The following is a 16787-nucleotide window of genomic DNA, read 5'->3' as shown; positions in this document are numbered from 1 at the left end:
TCCCTTACTTCCCTCGATGGTGAGGCAGCCAAGGACTGCGTCGAGATCCCCCGGGTGGAACGTCCGCCTGCGGTGCACCTGTGCCGTGGACGGCTACCACCTGGGGGGGATCGACCACTCCTACCGTCCAAAGCACGTAAGACTTCGGCATCACTGGTGTCGAAAGCTTGCGATGTTGCGGGCCAGGCTGCCTCCTCTCTCTATGCCTTGGCCATCCTGCAGGTCCGCCAGGCCAGGGCGTTGAGAGGGCTCCACGAGGGTAAGGCCGACCCGGGTATAATGCAGGATCTCCGTGCCACCGCTGACAGCGCTCTACGGGCGACTAAGGCGGCGGCATGGGCCCTGGGTCGGACGATGTCCACGGTAGTGGTCCAGGAGAGACACCCCCGGCTATACCATGTGCAGAAGAGTGACAGCAAGGAAGTCCGCTTTCTTGATGCACTCATCTCGCAGGGTGGGTTGTTGGTAACACCGTCGAGGACTGCGCTCAGCAGTTTTTTGACGGCGAAGCAGACAGTGGCAATTAACCAAATTTTTTTCACGCCGCGACTCGGCCGCCTACAGGCCTCCGAGATCTCACGTGACGTCTGCTTCCCTGCAACCCAGGACCCTTTCGACATCGGCTCCGGTTCCTGTGCCCCCACAGGCGGCACCCCGGAAGCAGAGGTCGAGGGGGAAACCTCCACCCCGTCAGCAACCTCCTCGCGAGAAGGGACACTGACGGGAAGACCCCAGGGAGAACAACATCGGGCCCGAACCTTCACAGCCACGGCTCTGATCGGTCGGTACGGGACGACTCCTGCCTCGTCACCAAAGCCGGGCCCTTGTTAGGGCTTGGCGCCCACTTACTCACTGAGTTTTCTGTTCTCCCCGGGTTTACTTGCAGCCGATCGCACACTCCACTGGACTGTGCTCGGCGAACCGACCTCACACCCTGGCGAGGCGTGAGGTCGTACACATACGACAGCCGTCACCACTCTCAAACCGACAGTGCGTGCCGTTGTCCCGCCAGGCAGGTAAGTAGGCGGAGCAAACCTTCCCTCCGGGGACTCCCCACGACATGGTTAGCTCCTCCAGCCGATGAACCACCCCCCGTGGGAATGATGAAGCAGACCGTCCCCTTGGTCACCCTGTCACAGTCCCTGGGAGCTCGAGAGCTGCCCACACTGTCTCGCTGGCTAATGAGGGCGGTCCGTCTTGGTTACTCGATCCAGTTCGCCAGAGACTCACCCAAGTTTCGGGGCATCATCTCTCCCTCTGTCAGAGGCAGGGACGCCTCCGTACTTCGGGTAGAGGTCACCACCCTTCTGGCAAAACAGGCATCGAGTTCGTCCCTCAAAACCAAGATGTTCAGTGGGTCACCACCCGCACTTCATCGTTCCCAAGAAAGACGGCGGGTTGCCCCCAAAGGCTGCGTACCCTGAACAGAGCACCTTCACAAGCTGCCATTCAGGGTGCTCACACAGAGGCGCGTCCTGACATCTATGAGGTGTCAGGATTGGTTCGTGGCAATCGACCTGAAGGACGCTTACTTTCATGTCTCGATCCTCCTCGACACCGGCCGTTCCCACGGTTCGCGTGCGAGAGGCGGGCATATCAGTACAGAGTCCTCCCTTTCGGTCTGTCCCTGACCGCCCTTTCTCCCTGAGAGGAGGAAGGCGAGCGGGTACTAAACTATCTCAGCGACTGGCCTATCTTGGCACACTCGCGAGATCTGTTATGTACACAAAGGGACCTGGTGCTCCGGCACCTAGGTCGATTGGGACTCCAGGTCAACCAAGAGAGGGGCAAGCTCTCCCCAGTGCAGAGCAATCCTCTTTCTCGGTATGGAACTCAACTCTGTCACCATTTCGGCGCACCTGTCCACAGTTGTGCCCAACCAGTGTTGAACTGTCTGAAATGAACATTTCAGGCAGACAGCGGTCCCCCTGAAACAATTCAGAGGCTCCTGGGACACATGGCGTCCTCGCGGGTTAATACCCCTCGAGTTGATGCACATGACACCGCTCCAACACTGGTTTCAGAGTCGAGTTCCGAGGAGAGCGTGGCACACCGGCAGCAGGCGCATGGTGATGCCGCCCTGCTGCCGACCCACCATAACCCCTAGTTTTTATGACTTTTTCGACGGACTCAGGTCCCTCTGAGCAGGTTATGAGGCAGGTCGTGGTGACGACTGAAGTCTCCCTGCAGGGGTGCGGTGTAGTGTGCAACGGGCACGCAGGTGGGGTGTTGGACGAACCCCCGCCTGCGCTGGCATATCAATTGCCAAGAGTTGTGGGCTATGCTACTTGCACTGAGCAGGCTACGGCCTCTCGTGCGAGACATGCACGTGCTGTTCCGAGGACAGCACTATAGCTGTAGCGAATACGGATCGTCAGGGTGGCGTTCGCACACAGCAGCTAAACACAACTTGCTCGACGCCTCCTCCGGTGGAGTCAACAGATGACTCGTTCCCTGCAGGCCACACACCCCGGGCAAACTGAACTAGACAGCCGACGTGCTTTCTCGCCAGTTTATGCCTCGTGGAGAGTGGCGACTCCACCCCCGTGCAGTCCAGCTCATTTGGAGGCTGTTCGGGTAGGCCCAGGTAAAACCTGTTCACCTCCCGTAACACCACCATTTGCCCGCTTGATAGTCCCTGCCCTCGGCACGGATATCCTTGCGCACAGCTGGCCGCGGGATGGGCGGAAGCACACCTTCCCCCCCCCAGGAGCCTTCTTGTACAGACTCTGTGCAAGGTCAGGGAGCAGGAGCACCAAGTGTTATTGGTTACACCACACCGGTCTAACCGCACTTGGCCTCAGAGCCGATGCTCTGGACAGCGACTCCCCCTGAACCATTCCCCTGACAGAGGATCTGCTCTCTCAGGGGGAGGACACGTTCTGGCATCCCAGATCAGACCTCTGGAACACCCATGTCTGGTCTCTAGACGGGACGAGAAGATCCTAAGATGGCTACTCCCCCTATACGGCTGAGACCATCACCCAGGCTAGGGCCCCATCTACTAGGCGGTTACACGCCTCTAGACGGTGCCTCTTCTCGTCCTGGTGTCTTTCTCAACGAGAAAGACCCACTGAGGTGCTTGATCAGGATTGTGTTCCCCTTCTCACGAGACTGGAGACTAACATCTCCCTTCCACACTGAAAGTGTATGTAGTCGCTATTGCCACTCATCACGACTCAGTCGGTGGAAAGTTTCTAGGGCAACACGACCTGGTCACCAGGTTCCTAAGCAGCGAGAGGGCGGAATCCGCCTCATCTCCGCTCCATACCCTCTTGGGACCCTAAGTGGTCCTGGGGAGCCTCAGGGCCCCCCAAAGAGCCCCTCGGAGGTTCCGATCTTCCTCATAGAGTAAGACGGCCCTCCTGACGGCGCTCACTTCCTTCAAGAGGGTAGGGGACCACCGAGCATCCTCCGTGTCCCTGGATTGCCTTAAACTCGGCCCTGGAAACTCTCACGTTATTTTGAGACCCAGGCCCGGATGCGTGCCCAAGAAGTTCCCACTACTCCCTCCGGGGCCAAGTGGTGAACTTGCAGGCGCTCCCCATAGGGGAGGAAGACCCAACCCGATTAGTGTTGTGTCCAGTACGTACTGGACCGCACGCAGAGCTCTGAAGCTCTGACCAGCTCCGTGTCTGTTGGAGGACAGCAGAAGGGGAAGGCTGTCTCCAAACAGAGGCTGGCGCACTGGGTCGTGGACGCCGTTACGACGGCATTCCGATCTCAGAATCTCCCATGCCCATTGGCAGTGAGGGCTCACTCCACACGGAGTTTAGCCACCTCCTGGACACTGGCAGAAGTGCCTCTCTAGCAGACATCTGTAGAGCTGCGGGTTGGGCTATGCCCAAACACCTTCGCAAGGGTTAACAACCTTCCCAGACACTGGTTAAGAATAGGCATTCCATCCATCACCAAACAAGCACCCCCTGAGGGCTGGCTGGGCAGAGCAGCCTTCCCCCTTAGGCCGGGATACCATGTGAGCTATCACAGATAGCTCTAACCGGACCTAGTGCTACCGGACGTCTGTAACACCCCCTCCGTGGGCTGTTCCGTCTGATGTATCCTCATGAGAATGGTTCCCACTCCTGGTAACCCATGAGCTTCCCCAGGTGGGCCTCCACCTCGCGGTTAACTACTCAGTCCGCACGTTCCATGCGTTCTCCTCCAAGGACGAGACCATACCTATATCCATCATATTCCTCCCCACGGGTAGGAGGTGGCCTCTGTAGCGCTTCTCTGATTAAGAGTCGCGCTTACCCGGTGTAAACTGATCTGGACGGCCTCTCGCCTATAGAGAGCTAAGGCCCCGTCCGTGAAAGTTACCGGTCAGGGCTGTACCCATCTTTCTCCAAGAAAGCTCTGGAACCCCCCGACCACCACACTGGAAGGTTACAGTCTCACGAAAGCTTCGAGATGACACGCCCAGGCTTGTTACCGTCGCTTCGCTAGAGATTGTGACGCGATACAGCGTTGTGGCGTTTTCCATAGGCAACCCCATCTGTCGTTCTCGACACAACGTCGAGAGACCGACAGAAAGGGAACGTCTTGGTTACGTATGTAACCTCAGTTCCCTGATGGAGGGAACGAGACGTTGTGTCCCTTATGCCACGAACACGTATCGTATTCTGCTGCAGTTTGAGAGGTCTCAGGCTCTTCAGAACAAAGGTAAGTGAATGCTGCACGCCGGCCTCCTTTTATACCGGATTTCCGGGGGCGGAGCCCGGCATGCAAATTGCATTCGCCAAATTTCATTGGCCTTTTCTATAGTAGTCAGAGTTGATTGGTTCTCAAGGGCGAACCCCATCTGTCGTTCTCGACACAACGTCTCGTTCCCTCCATCAGGGAACTGAGGTTACATACGTAACCAAGACGGTTTCACCTATAGTAGACTGTGTAACGAGCAAACCTCATTAACCTATTATGTCCTTTATGATTTTTTATGTCCTCCAAACTATTTCCACAATAATAGTAAAATCTAAACAATCAAATAGTCAAAGAAAACCACACTCATCCTTAAACTAATATTATGACCAATAACCTAACCATTACAAGTGGACGGAACAAGAAGCGGGTGCTGGCTGGTCCTGCATCTCTATAGCTTTCCTTCAGACAGTCATTCCCTCAGGTGTGGTTGAGTAAAGAGGAGTCTTTATTTATCAGAGATCGGTTCCTGGCCCTTCGTTGTTTCTTCCCACCTCAATTCTGCCGTCACGAATGAGCACACAAGTGCAAATGCTTGCATCTCAGATTCTAATTTTAGATATCCATTTTTGCCTCTCAAAGTTACGGCCTTGGTTCAAGCTCACGGCCTGAATAATGCATGCGCCCAAGACGCAGCTTCTTCCTCTTCCTGCACGAAGAATATTGATATTCCCCACTGCTGACATCATACCTGATAGCTCCTTATCACTAAACCAAATACGGAGTGCACATGGCTGCTTATCTGCCCTATTATTCAAAAGATAAGAGCGGACGGGGCATGAGGGATGGGTGCATGTGCGTGTGTGTATATGTGTTTGTGATGGGCTATGGGGTCTGTGGCCAATGTGCCCTGGAAAAGTTTATTCGTAAGAAAGGTGCTTTGGCCATCAGGGAGCGTTTTGATTGGTCGTTTTGGTCAGTCATCTTTAATGTGCCATCTGCTGTCAGGACTCCAAGTAAGGTCAACAAGTCTCTCTCATTCTTTACTCATTTACATTACATTTACATTTAGGCATTTGGCAGACGCTTTTATCAAAAGCGACTTACATTGCTTTATCCTATACATTTATACATAGGTATTTGCAATCCCCTGGGATCAAACCCACAACCTTGCGTTGTTAATGCAATGCTCTTACCACTGTGCTACAGGAAAGCTACTCTCTTTCTCTCTCGCCATTTCTGTCACTCTTTCTCGCTGTCTGTTGACAACTGATGACATTGGACCGTGTCTTTCGCACCTGGTGTGTAACTCCAGCTCAACACGAAAAAGCATTGATGTGGCAATGACTAAGTCTGCCTGAGAGATTGTTCTGTCTTTTAATTTAATTAGTTTGGTTTTTTTTGTCTTGAACTGTGAATTGTGCTAATATTTTTCTAAGCAACCCAATTTGGTTTATCCCTGCCCGCTGGTAAAAATTATAGACTTAGATTTAAAAAAGAGGTCTAGAGTCATGTTCCTGGATTAGAGATGCACCAATACAAAATTTCTTATTCGATTATTTAGAGTGATTTCTGCCCTACTGCTTCTGAAGACTAAATTAATATTTCTTAACTTTCTGAATGTTATAAATTTATATATTATGAATCATCAAACTGATGATGTTTCCTAACATTTTCTATTTACAGAGCATAAATTCATTGCATTTTCCTGTCCTCTTTTGATTGACAGAAAATATCTGCCCTGATCATCAGCTATACAGCCGATAGTGTGAAGAATTGCTTTTATCAACCGATACCAATTATTGGCCGATTTATCGGTGCATCTCTACTATTGATGATAATATCACAAAGACAAAAAGTAAAACTGACCCTCGACTTGGATCAGTAAGCAACCTTAGCATCATACACTCATCCACATGCGAACAGAAATATTCTTAAGAAAATACTATGACTGTTTTTTCAGAATGGATCCTATTTATGTGCACATAATGTATGTAGGGTACTGTTTGTCCTTTTAAATATAAAGTTTTCTTTATTATTTCTCTATATTCCAGCAAGAACAAACATGGCTGTGACACCTGCCGTTGTAAGAAATGCCCTGAGCTACCATGTGACAAATCCTGTCCAATGGGCTTCCAGCACGATGAGTTGGGCTGTCTGATGTGTCAGTGTAGAGGTAGGCCTCATTTTTATACAATATTTGGTCAAACTACAGTATATTTTGAATATAACACAAATACAAATATATATATATATAATATATAAACTTCAAAGAAGAACATAAGCACATTAATACCGGATGTAAAGTACACAAACATACTGCATGACATAGGCAGTTGCACCGGCGGCGCCAGGGGGGGTCTTGGGGGGTCTCAAGACCCGCCCAAAAAACGCCTTGACCCCCCATTTGACCCCCCACCCCCTTCCTGATTAAAAAATATTTAATATATATTAAAATATATATATCCGGGATAAAGATTTAACAATGGTCCTCTTCAAACTACGCAGAATAATAATAATTCATAATTTATTCGACATATAAAAAAATATAAACATAAGAATCACAGCGACGCCCCATGAATGTTCCTGCCGCTGCGCCTTGCGTCATTGCGTTCAAGGCGCTGCCGTGAGCCCGCAAGTGCTGCAACGCACTTTATATCTTGAAGCTAAAAATGGATCGCTTCGTCATACCTAAAAACAAATTGACAGCAGACGGAAATAGGACTGAAAATATACCTGTTGCAGTGGAGGGCGAGCCCTGCTTGATCCTAGAATTAGAAATAGAGGACACCGAGGAATTGGAGGATGAGGAGGTGGGACCGGAGCAACTCGCATATGGAAGCATATGTGTTACAAAATTCAATTTGCAATGTAATATGCAAAATGGCAATGCAGTATGTAAATTGACAATGCAATTTTGTATCTAATTATACATTTCAAATAACATGTGCAACATTAAGTGCAAAATGAAAATAAAAATTAAATTATATCAATTACATTTGGGAGTTCCTACACGGGTTTTATGATGACAAATGTAATTGATATAATTGAATTTTTATTTTCATTTTGCACTTAATGTTGCACATACGTTATTTGAAATGGAATGGATTTAACGGGGGATTTAAGCCATGGCCCAGCCGAGAAACCAAGACAGCCTAAATTAAAATCATAACCATGTCATTCTTTTGGATCGCAGGGCAGCTAGCATCCAGGGGTTTTAGTTACTCGTGGTTCAAACAGTACCAGTGGCTTGAATATTCTGTCAAAAGAAGCAGCTTTTTGTTTTGCCTGTCTTCATTTTTTTGAAGTGTGCATGGATTACTTTTATTTGTTTGGTAGCAGTAATATGCAGTTTTTAGCCGTGTCCACTGTATTTTTTCTGGTTTTTTATGAGACCCCCCTTGAAATGACCAGGACCCCCATTGCCCCCCCAATCAAAATTGTCTGGAGCCGCCACTGGGCAGTTGACATAGAGAAGTTATTAATATACCAGTATTTGTTTGGCTCTGCTATGTTAATGACCTACAGTTTGAATAATGAACAATTTTTTATGTCTGGGTAAAACACATCAATATCCAAAAGTATTAGCTTTAAATTTTCCTTTAAAGCTATAAGCCACTCAGTACGATAAGCCATGCATTTTAGTGATTTTATCATGTTTAAGGGGGTTTATACACATTAACATTGCTTATCGTAAAAACCCTGTACACTCAGGGTCTTGTGGTTTGTATAACAAAAAAGAAAACTTGTTTCATGCTCTTGACCTACAAAGAACTAACACAAAACATTTTATATTTTTATATACATTTTATAAAATATTTTACCACATTATTTCCAAATATACATTTAAAGCGGCCCTAACACACAGGGTTTCTGCCAATCTCATATTAATCTTGAGTATATAATAGATATAATACTATAGAGTAGTATTGGATACGTCGTATCTTCGAAGAGTATTTAGTTTGATCACATTTATAAAAGATAGATACAGCAGAACGATTACTTCCGAAATCATACGGCTTGTGCGGAGGGGGGATGGTAGGCTGAACTAAAGCACATTGTCAACAAAATACAGACATCAGCTTCACTCACCGCATGCGGTTCATGTCCGGCATCTTTTAGTGCTGGGATAGCTCCACGTATCAGTAACAAACTATTTCCAAATGGGAATAAGAATAATTGTTACAAAACAGTTTTATATGTTCGAAAAAAACTTTCCGAAACCTGTATCTTCACTGGGGGAGTGTATTGAGCAAAGAAATACTACGTAATACGCTTGTTTTTTATAAGTTGACCATTTTAAGCATGAGAAGACAGCAGGTTTAACATTGTAAAGAAGTCAGAACGCATTACACATCGTTGCATCACCCCTTTAATAAAAAAAATGTATATCCAAAAATCAGCATATCCAAAAATATATATTTGTTAGCAGCAGCTATTGAGTTCTACAATTGGCCCCTTGGATCGATATGCTGAGGTACTTTTGCTATAATTGTCAGAATACATTGAGGTGTGAGCCGTGTACCGGATGCTTCTTGGACAGAATGCAGAAGTACCACTGAGCCTCATGTTCAAAGAGCCCAGGGTCTCCAGCATTGCTCATCCCCCTCCCTCTATTTCCCATTTATTTTGAGGGCCACCTGTTGTATACAAAAGCCCCACAGTTACTCACATTCCTCTATTATTCATAGCCTCTTGTGTTCTCATTTGATTCGGCTTCAATAATGAAGCTCGCAAGTGAAATATTCACAAGCCCAGTCCGTTTAATGAGACGAGAGAGCAAGAAAAATGACTTTTTTAATCCACCTGCCGTTTAATTTTTAAGGATGTGCATCTTCCTGATATCAGGCAGACAGGATTTTAATCAACGTGAAATGGTTGTGTGATATTGACTGGGGCTTGGCCGGGGCCCTGCTGCTGTTATGGAGAGGCAGTGAGAGGTGACGCTCTTGGCACATTGAATGAGATTTGAGAATGTTTTTTGTTCAGGGGTTCTGGGTGGGGGAGTGAGGGATTGCTTGCATATTTTGTCATTTCACACTGACTGCAAAGCAGCCCGTGAAAATGTCTCATCGAAGAGGTCAAATGGCTGGAATATAAATGAAAGAAAAGATACAGGAAATCATGTGGCTTTTGTTGGCTTTTTTCCTTTTCTATAAGATCAGAAGCATATGTTCAGTTAATCGTCACTAACCAAAAAATAAAATTGGCTCTATTATGATATTTGGACCCGTACCATGGGACAGTATTCCCGAAAGTAGGGAGGGTCATGTAAATACCTGCTTAAATATGCTAATCATTCACTAGTCTCTGTTTCTTTCAAACCACCACAGTATCACATCTGACATTCATTTTATTTTAACACATGTTTATCGTTAAGTCATATGTATTTATTGCAGATCAAAGCTCATCATCTGTGGCTCCAACAGTGAAACTGGGATCCTGCTTGTCTATGGACGGCCAGAGGCACGAGAACGGCCAGAGTTGGCATGACGGCTGTCGGGATTGTCACTGTCATGCTGGGAGAGAGATGTGTGCCCTTATATCGTGCCCTGTGCCCTCCTGTGACAACCCTACCATACGGACCGGCCACTGTTGCCCTACATGCCCAGGTAAGTTTGCACTTTATCTTTTTAGAGGCTGGGTGTTTTTTAGCCGCAGAAAGGAAAAGGCACCATTAAAATCTCTGATGCGCCACTAGGTTATTTTAGTTTACTAGTTTCTGTTTATTCAAATCAATTAAAATATTGGCGTAAAGATTATTGGAAAATAAATACTTATGAACTACTGAAAAAAAATTAATGTTTGCCTCAGAAATAAACTGAAATAAGTTTAAAGCACTAATATTATAATAATAAACAAAACTAACTAATTCAATTCAATTCAAGTTTATTTATATAGCGCTTTTCTGTCTTTTGTATCGTTTCAAAGCAGCTTTACAGGGGCAAACAGGAAAAACAGAAAAGTTAAAACACAGCACAGTGCATGGTATTTATACAACGAGTAAGATCATTCTAATAAATAATATCTAATTTCGAAATAAATAAATAAATAAATGAATAAATTCAGTCTGAAGGTGAGCAGGCCAACACTGCCCTGCTGTGGCGAGGAATCCAAACTCAAATGATTGATTAATGGAGAAAAAAAACTCGGGAGAAACCAGGCTCAACCGGGAGGGCCAGATCCCCTCTGACGTGTCATAGCTGCACTCAAACTGGTGACATGTGATTTAAGTTTAGCATTTAATACCAAATATTGTAACTTCAGTATTAATAAGACAAATAGTCCGTCTTTGCTCTTGGTTGGGGATGTAGTGGTCTGAGCTGGGATGGTCAGATGGTCATATTTCTCTAAAATGTATTAATCTTTTATAACAACATATAAATGCACAAATAAATGAGAAAATAAGAAAAGCATGAAACAAAGTTATATATAGGATAAATATTTAACTAAAATTAACATAAAAACTATACATCAAAAACTAAAAGCTAATTTAAAACATTAATAGATATGAAATAGAACTCAAATCAGAACTATAATAACTCTGTTGCTCTATTTTCGAAGACTTCTTAGTTGAATTATTGATAGAACTGATAGCATTTCCTTCATCGATGTGAAACCTGGTGCTTTTTGATAATGTTACACCTTGACACTATATAATTTTTATATTACATGAGAAAGAAAGATTTTCAGATTTAAGTTTGAGTGTTATAATAATATTTATAATGTTTTGACCAACAGCATTGTTTTTTAGTGCAGAGGTAACACAAACTCTCTTCCCTGCATTGCATTAATGCTCCTCTGTCTCTTTCAGAAGAGTCCAGTTCACATAAGCCGGAGCTCAGCGAGGCATCAGTGTGTTTGGCCCCGGGTGGGGAGTACTTTGTGGAGGGAGAGACGTGGAACATTGACTCCTGCACTCAATGTACCTGCCACAGCGGCCGCGTGCTCTGTGAGACGGAGGTGTGCCCACCCGTGCTCTGCCACAATCCAATCAGAACGCAGGATTCGTGCTGCCCTCACTGTCCAGGTGAGCTTTCAGGAAAAAGTTAAACAAATAACAAATATCCACTGGTTCTGTCAACTCAAACTTACCCAAAAACATGTGTTTTGAAAGATACAGGTGACAAAGAAGTACAGTGAGATATCAGAATTTTGAACAGCTAGATTTAAGGAGACAAAAAGCATAAATTTTTTAAACCTATGGAGTATAGTGAGATCCTTTTAAGGGCACAGAAGAACTTGACAAAACTATGAAAGTTGAAACCTTAACTCTTTCCCTGCCAGCATTTTTTTTTTTAATGTTAGTCAGCACCAGCGTTTTTGAACATTTTCATTAAGATTTAATGGCTCACAGTACATTTTTTGTAACAATATATGGACAAACAATATATAAAATGAAAGAACAGAGTCTCTGCTTTTTAAGAAAAGAAAACGTATTCTTCTATCTTCATTTTTTTTTATCACCCTAAGATCTGTGTAGGTTTCTTCAAAAATGCATCAATTTGATTAAACAGCTGAGATTATAAAAAATTCAAAGACTCCACCCAGATTATTCTCAGAACAATGAATAAAATATGGGGTCAGATTTGTTTCATTATTCTGAATAAATAAACTACGATTCGCAAATAAATATAGAGAATTTCACAAACATTTTTTAAATCCACATATCCACAAAAAGCGAACCTTAAATACATGTTAGACGTTCCACAAAAATTAATGGAATTCACAAATGAATACAATGAGATTTGCAAATAAAAATTATTTGAATGATATTTATTTGTAGATCGCTTTCTTCACATTTTTTGGATCGCTTTCTGTGCATTTGTGAATCGCTGCACGCATTTGTGAATCGCTGCACACATTTGTGGATCAGTGCACACATTTGTGGATGGCTCTCTGTGCATTTGTGGATTTTGAAACATTTCTAACGTCAAATCGTGCGCACAATCAACAAATAGGTGGACTCCACCCACTATCTACGCAAGCCAATCGGTTAACTTCCGCTTTTGTTGTCCAATAGGCCACGTTCTTACTTCAGCCAATCACGCTTTGCTCTGCACTAAGATTCAGTGAGCTAACCTGGCGACTAGTGGCGGTCTAAAATGTGTGTTATACTAAGAAATGATAATGGCCTTTTCTTTATACTATGTAATGATTGCTTCTGTTTATAAACATTTTCCGTATTGTTACATATATGCTGTATTTAAACGTTTATGACTTGATAACAGCGTGCACGGACTGGAGTGGAAAATCCCCGTGACTAGGGAGTCGGGACTGATTTGGTCTGCTGCCAGCCAGCCGTTTTATTGTGTTTATGTACCAAAGGGCTAGATTAAGATTTTTTGCTGCTGTCTGAGTACTACCAGTATAACGATGGCAGAATTAACGTGGGGGGAATCATCAGCATTGTGAATATCTATGTCATTCATAATTCAAAATAAAACGTCATTTCTACAGTCATCTCTGTTTATCCCATTCCTGAATGATCTCTGCTGCTATGGCTAAACTGTTCTGTTTACTGTCTAACTCTCTGCCATGACAAATGATGTTGATTCTTTTACTATGATCTTGTGCACACAATATATTCTTAAATTCAACCCCAAAAGTTAATGATGTAGGCATATAAAATTTGTATTTTCGAACCTTACCATAGTAAATATTGGAATAGGCTACAACTGCTGAGAATCAATTTACTGTAGTTAATAATAATAATAGATGTGGCAGTGCTCTCAGTAGCGTGTTATACGATAAACGTCTCCATTTTACCTGTTGCTAAATAAATAATTATTGTTGGGTTGTAATTACGTATATATTGCTGCCTTTTAAATGACATATAGGACAGCTTTAAAATACTATTATTATTATTATTTAATGGCATATAAATAAACTACGGGGGCATTAAGAACGCAAGGGAGGCAACACAACTTTTTTCTTCGATGTTTAGAAAAACAAGCTGCTCAGGTAGGCTCGAATCAGTCTGCTAACAAAAAAATCGCTCTTTGCGAAGTGCGTTTACTGAAGTGCTCTAGCATTGAAATTTTGTGTTGATCGATAAAGTCTGAGCACTGAGCACCAAAACAGCCAAACATAGGACAAGTTTCTTTCCTCTGGTCATCTACCCCATGAACAGTTGAACAGTTAAATGTAATAATAAACAATAAATATGTGCGACACTAAACAACTCACTTATACTCATATTTATTTATTATACATATGTTACTGATTTAATATATCATATGCCTATCCCATTCCCACACACAATTTTTTATAGCACCTTATAACTTGTATATATGGCACATGTATAAAATATAGCATCCGGTTCTCTTTTGACATATATTGTTTTTTTTCATATGTGTAATGTCTTAACATATTCATTTTTTTATTATTTTGTTACCTGTGTCTTGTCACATTATGTGAGCTGTTTAGTAAATGTATTATACTACTACAGTATTTCTATGTGGGGAAATGTGGACAGACTTGTCCCACATGATCATCTAGCAATATCCTACTTACGCTGCTGCCACTAAAGACTACGCTTACTATTGTTAATGTTTATTACAGGTATCATATAGTTTTGTCATGGCAAAGTGTTAGACAGTAAACAGAACAGTTTAGCCATAGCAGCAGAGATCATTCAGGAATGGGATAAACAGAGATGACTGTAGAAATGACGTTTTATTTTGAATTATGAATGACATAGATATTCACAATGCTGATGATTCCCCCCACGTTAATTCTGCCATCGTTATACTGGTAGTACTCAGACAGCAGCAAAAAATCTTAATCTAGCCCTTTGGTACATAAACACAATAAAACGGCTGGCTGGCAGCAGACCAAATCATTCCGGACTCCCTAATCACCGGGATTTTCCACTCCAGTCCGTGCAAGCTGTTATCAAGTCATAAGCGTTTAAATACAGCATATATGTAACAATACGGACAATGTATATAAACACAAGCAATCATTACATAGTATAAAGAAAAGGCCATTATCATTTCTTAGTATAACACACATTTTAGACCGCCACTAGTCGCCAGGTTAGCTCCCTGAATCTTAGTGCAGAGCAAACCGTGATTGGCTGAAGTCAGAACGTTGGCCTATTGGACAACAAAAGCGGAAGTTAACCGATTGGTTTGCGTAGGTAGTGGGCGGAGTCCAACTATTTGTTGATTGTGCGCAGAAATGTTTCAAAATCCACAAATGCACAGAGAGCCATCCACAAATGTGTGCACTGATCCACAAATCGCTTTTAGTGCATATGTGGATTTAAAAAAAGTTTGTGAAACTCTCTATATTTATTTGCAGATCATAGTTTATTTATTCAGAATAATGAAACAAATCTGACCCCATAATAAAAACTGATAAAATATGTATGTTCTAGGTTCAGAGATTCTGTAGTTTTTCCAAAGGTGTGTAACAGCGCCACCTGCTGTACAACAGTACAAAAAACGATTGCTATAATTCATCTTTGGCAGGGAACGGTTGATTTTTAAATGACGAGGTAACTCGTCAATGGCGAGGAAAGTGTTAACATGTGAATCTGTCTAATGTACACGATTAGAGGGAAATGATGAATACTGCATTGGTACAGCAGTGCATTCATTGATCAACTCATCGAGAGGAACACCAGATGACGGTGGAAGAGAATGACTGGACATTTGACAAAATGTTCCAGCAATTCAAGTACAACCAATTTCATTTGCTCTTTAGAATGTTATCAATCCTTATGAAATGAGTTTTAGTTTATATTCAGAATATATGTCTACCTCACATTATTTGAGTTATGCATTGTAATATGTGTCAAGTAAATCTTTGGGACTAATGATGTCACAAAACACTAGTGTGTCAAGAACCCTAGTATTGAATACTGTGATTTTTGATTATTGATATGCAAATACTACACATGATAATATTGTAAAAAATGAAACTGGTTGGACATTACAAAATAGTAGGTGATGGCCCCTTTAACATTTTGCCTTAGAGCCAAACTCTCTGTCTGTCTTACTACATTAGCATTTTAAATGATTTATGGGCTAAATACATTTACATTTTACATTTAGACTTTTGGCAGACGCTTTTATCCAAAGCGATTTACAGTGCACTTATTACAGGGACAATCCCCCTGGAGCAACATGGAGTAAAGTGTCTTGCTCAAGGACACACTGGTGGTGGATGCTGGGATCGAACCAGCAACCTTTTGATTACCAGTTCAGTGGTTTAACCCACTAGACCACCATCTCACATAAATAAAAATAATAATAAAAGATAAAAAAAACAATAGCTTTATTTTTTATATACATTTTTAAATGTTGCCCTGCGATGGGTTGGCACTCCATCCAGGGTGTATCCTGCCTTGATGCCCGATGACTCCTGAGATAGGCACAGGCTCCCCGTGACCCGAGGTAGTTCGGATAAGCGGTAGAAAATGGAATGGAATGGAATGGAATTTTTAAATGTCAATTGATGTCAATATAATATCAGTATAATATATAATTTTCACATGAATACACTTTTGTGGCGTTACCCTACACAATTCATCAGTGCATGTTATTAAAAAAACTTTTCTCAATAATCTTTATCAAAAGTATAAAAAACTTCCACCCCTAAAACAACTATCTTGTACATCACTAACCATCAACTAGGCTGTCTGAGCATTACAAGTAAATGTACATTCAGGTGTACATTCAGGTCTGACTTATTCTAGCAATAACGGGTAACAATTGGAGATCAAATACGTTTTTATATCTTGTTTCTTCAGATGATCCAGTCACTCCTCAGACGCCCAGTAATGACAGTATGCCCGCTTACTGCAGGAATGAGGAGGGTGACATCTTCCTCGCTGCTGAGTCCTGGAAGCCTAACGTCTGCTCCAGCTGTGTTTGTCTGGACGGAGCCATTAGTTGCTTCTCTGAGTCATGTCCACCGGTCAACTGTGCCCGGCCTGTGCTCAGAAAGGGCCAGTGTTGCCCCTATTGTCTAGGTATGTGACCCTGATGTGTTAACTTGACTAGAAAATTCTGCATAGCCACTGCACACTGCACACTTTTTGCCTGGGACTCATTGAATTACAAATCAGCTAAAGTAGCACAAAAATGAAAATGATTAATTAATGATAATTTACTCTCTCCAAACCTATGTAGTTT

At 43.3% G+C, this 16787-nt stretch overlaps 1 protein-coding gene across 2 annotated transcripts in view; it reads left to right on the top strand.

The window, feature by feature from the left end:
* The window catches only part of crim1 (cysteine rich transmembrane BMP regulator 1 (chordin-like)), a 190316-nt gene that overhangs the window by 158928 nt on the left and 14601 nt on the right, over positions 1–16787 (top strand). For both annotated transcript variants that reach the window (XM_056767338.1, XM_056767337.1), the window contains 4 exons: positions 6696–6817; positions 10041–10253; positions 11456–11671; positions 16403–16624. In XM_056767338.1, coding sequence (XP_056623316.1) covers positions 6696–6817; positions 10041–10253; positions 11456–11671; positions 16403–16624 — 773 coding nt within the window. The remainder of the gene's footprint in view (positions 1–6695; positions 6818–10040; positions 10254–11455; positions 11672–16402; positions 16625–16787) is intronic.

This window comes from Triplophysa dalaica, chromosome 15 (genome assembly GCF_015846415.1).
Source record: "Triplophysa dalaica isolate WHDGS20190420 chromosome 15, ASM1584641v1, whole genome shotgun sequence".
NCBI lineage: Eukaryota > Metazoa > Chordata > Actinopteri > Cypriniformes > Nemacheilidae > Triplophysa > Triplophysa dalaica.
The sequence above is the reverse complement of the archived record's forward strand: the minus strand, read 5'-3'. Positions and strand labels throughout refer to the sequence as shown.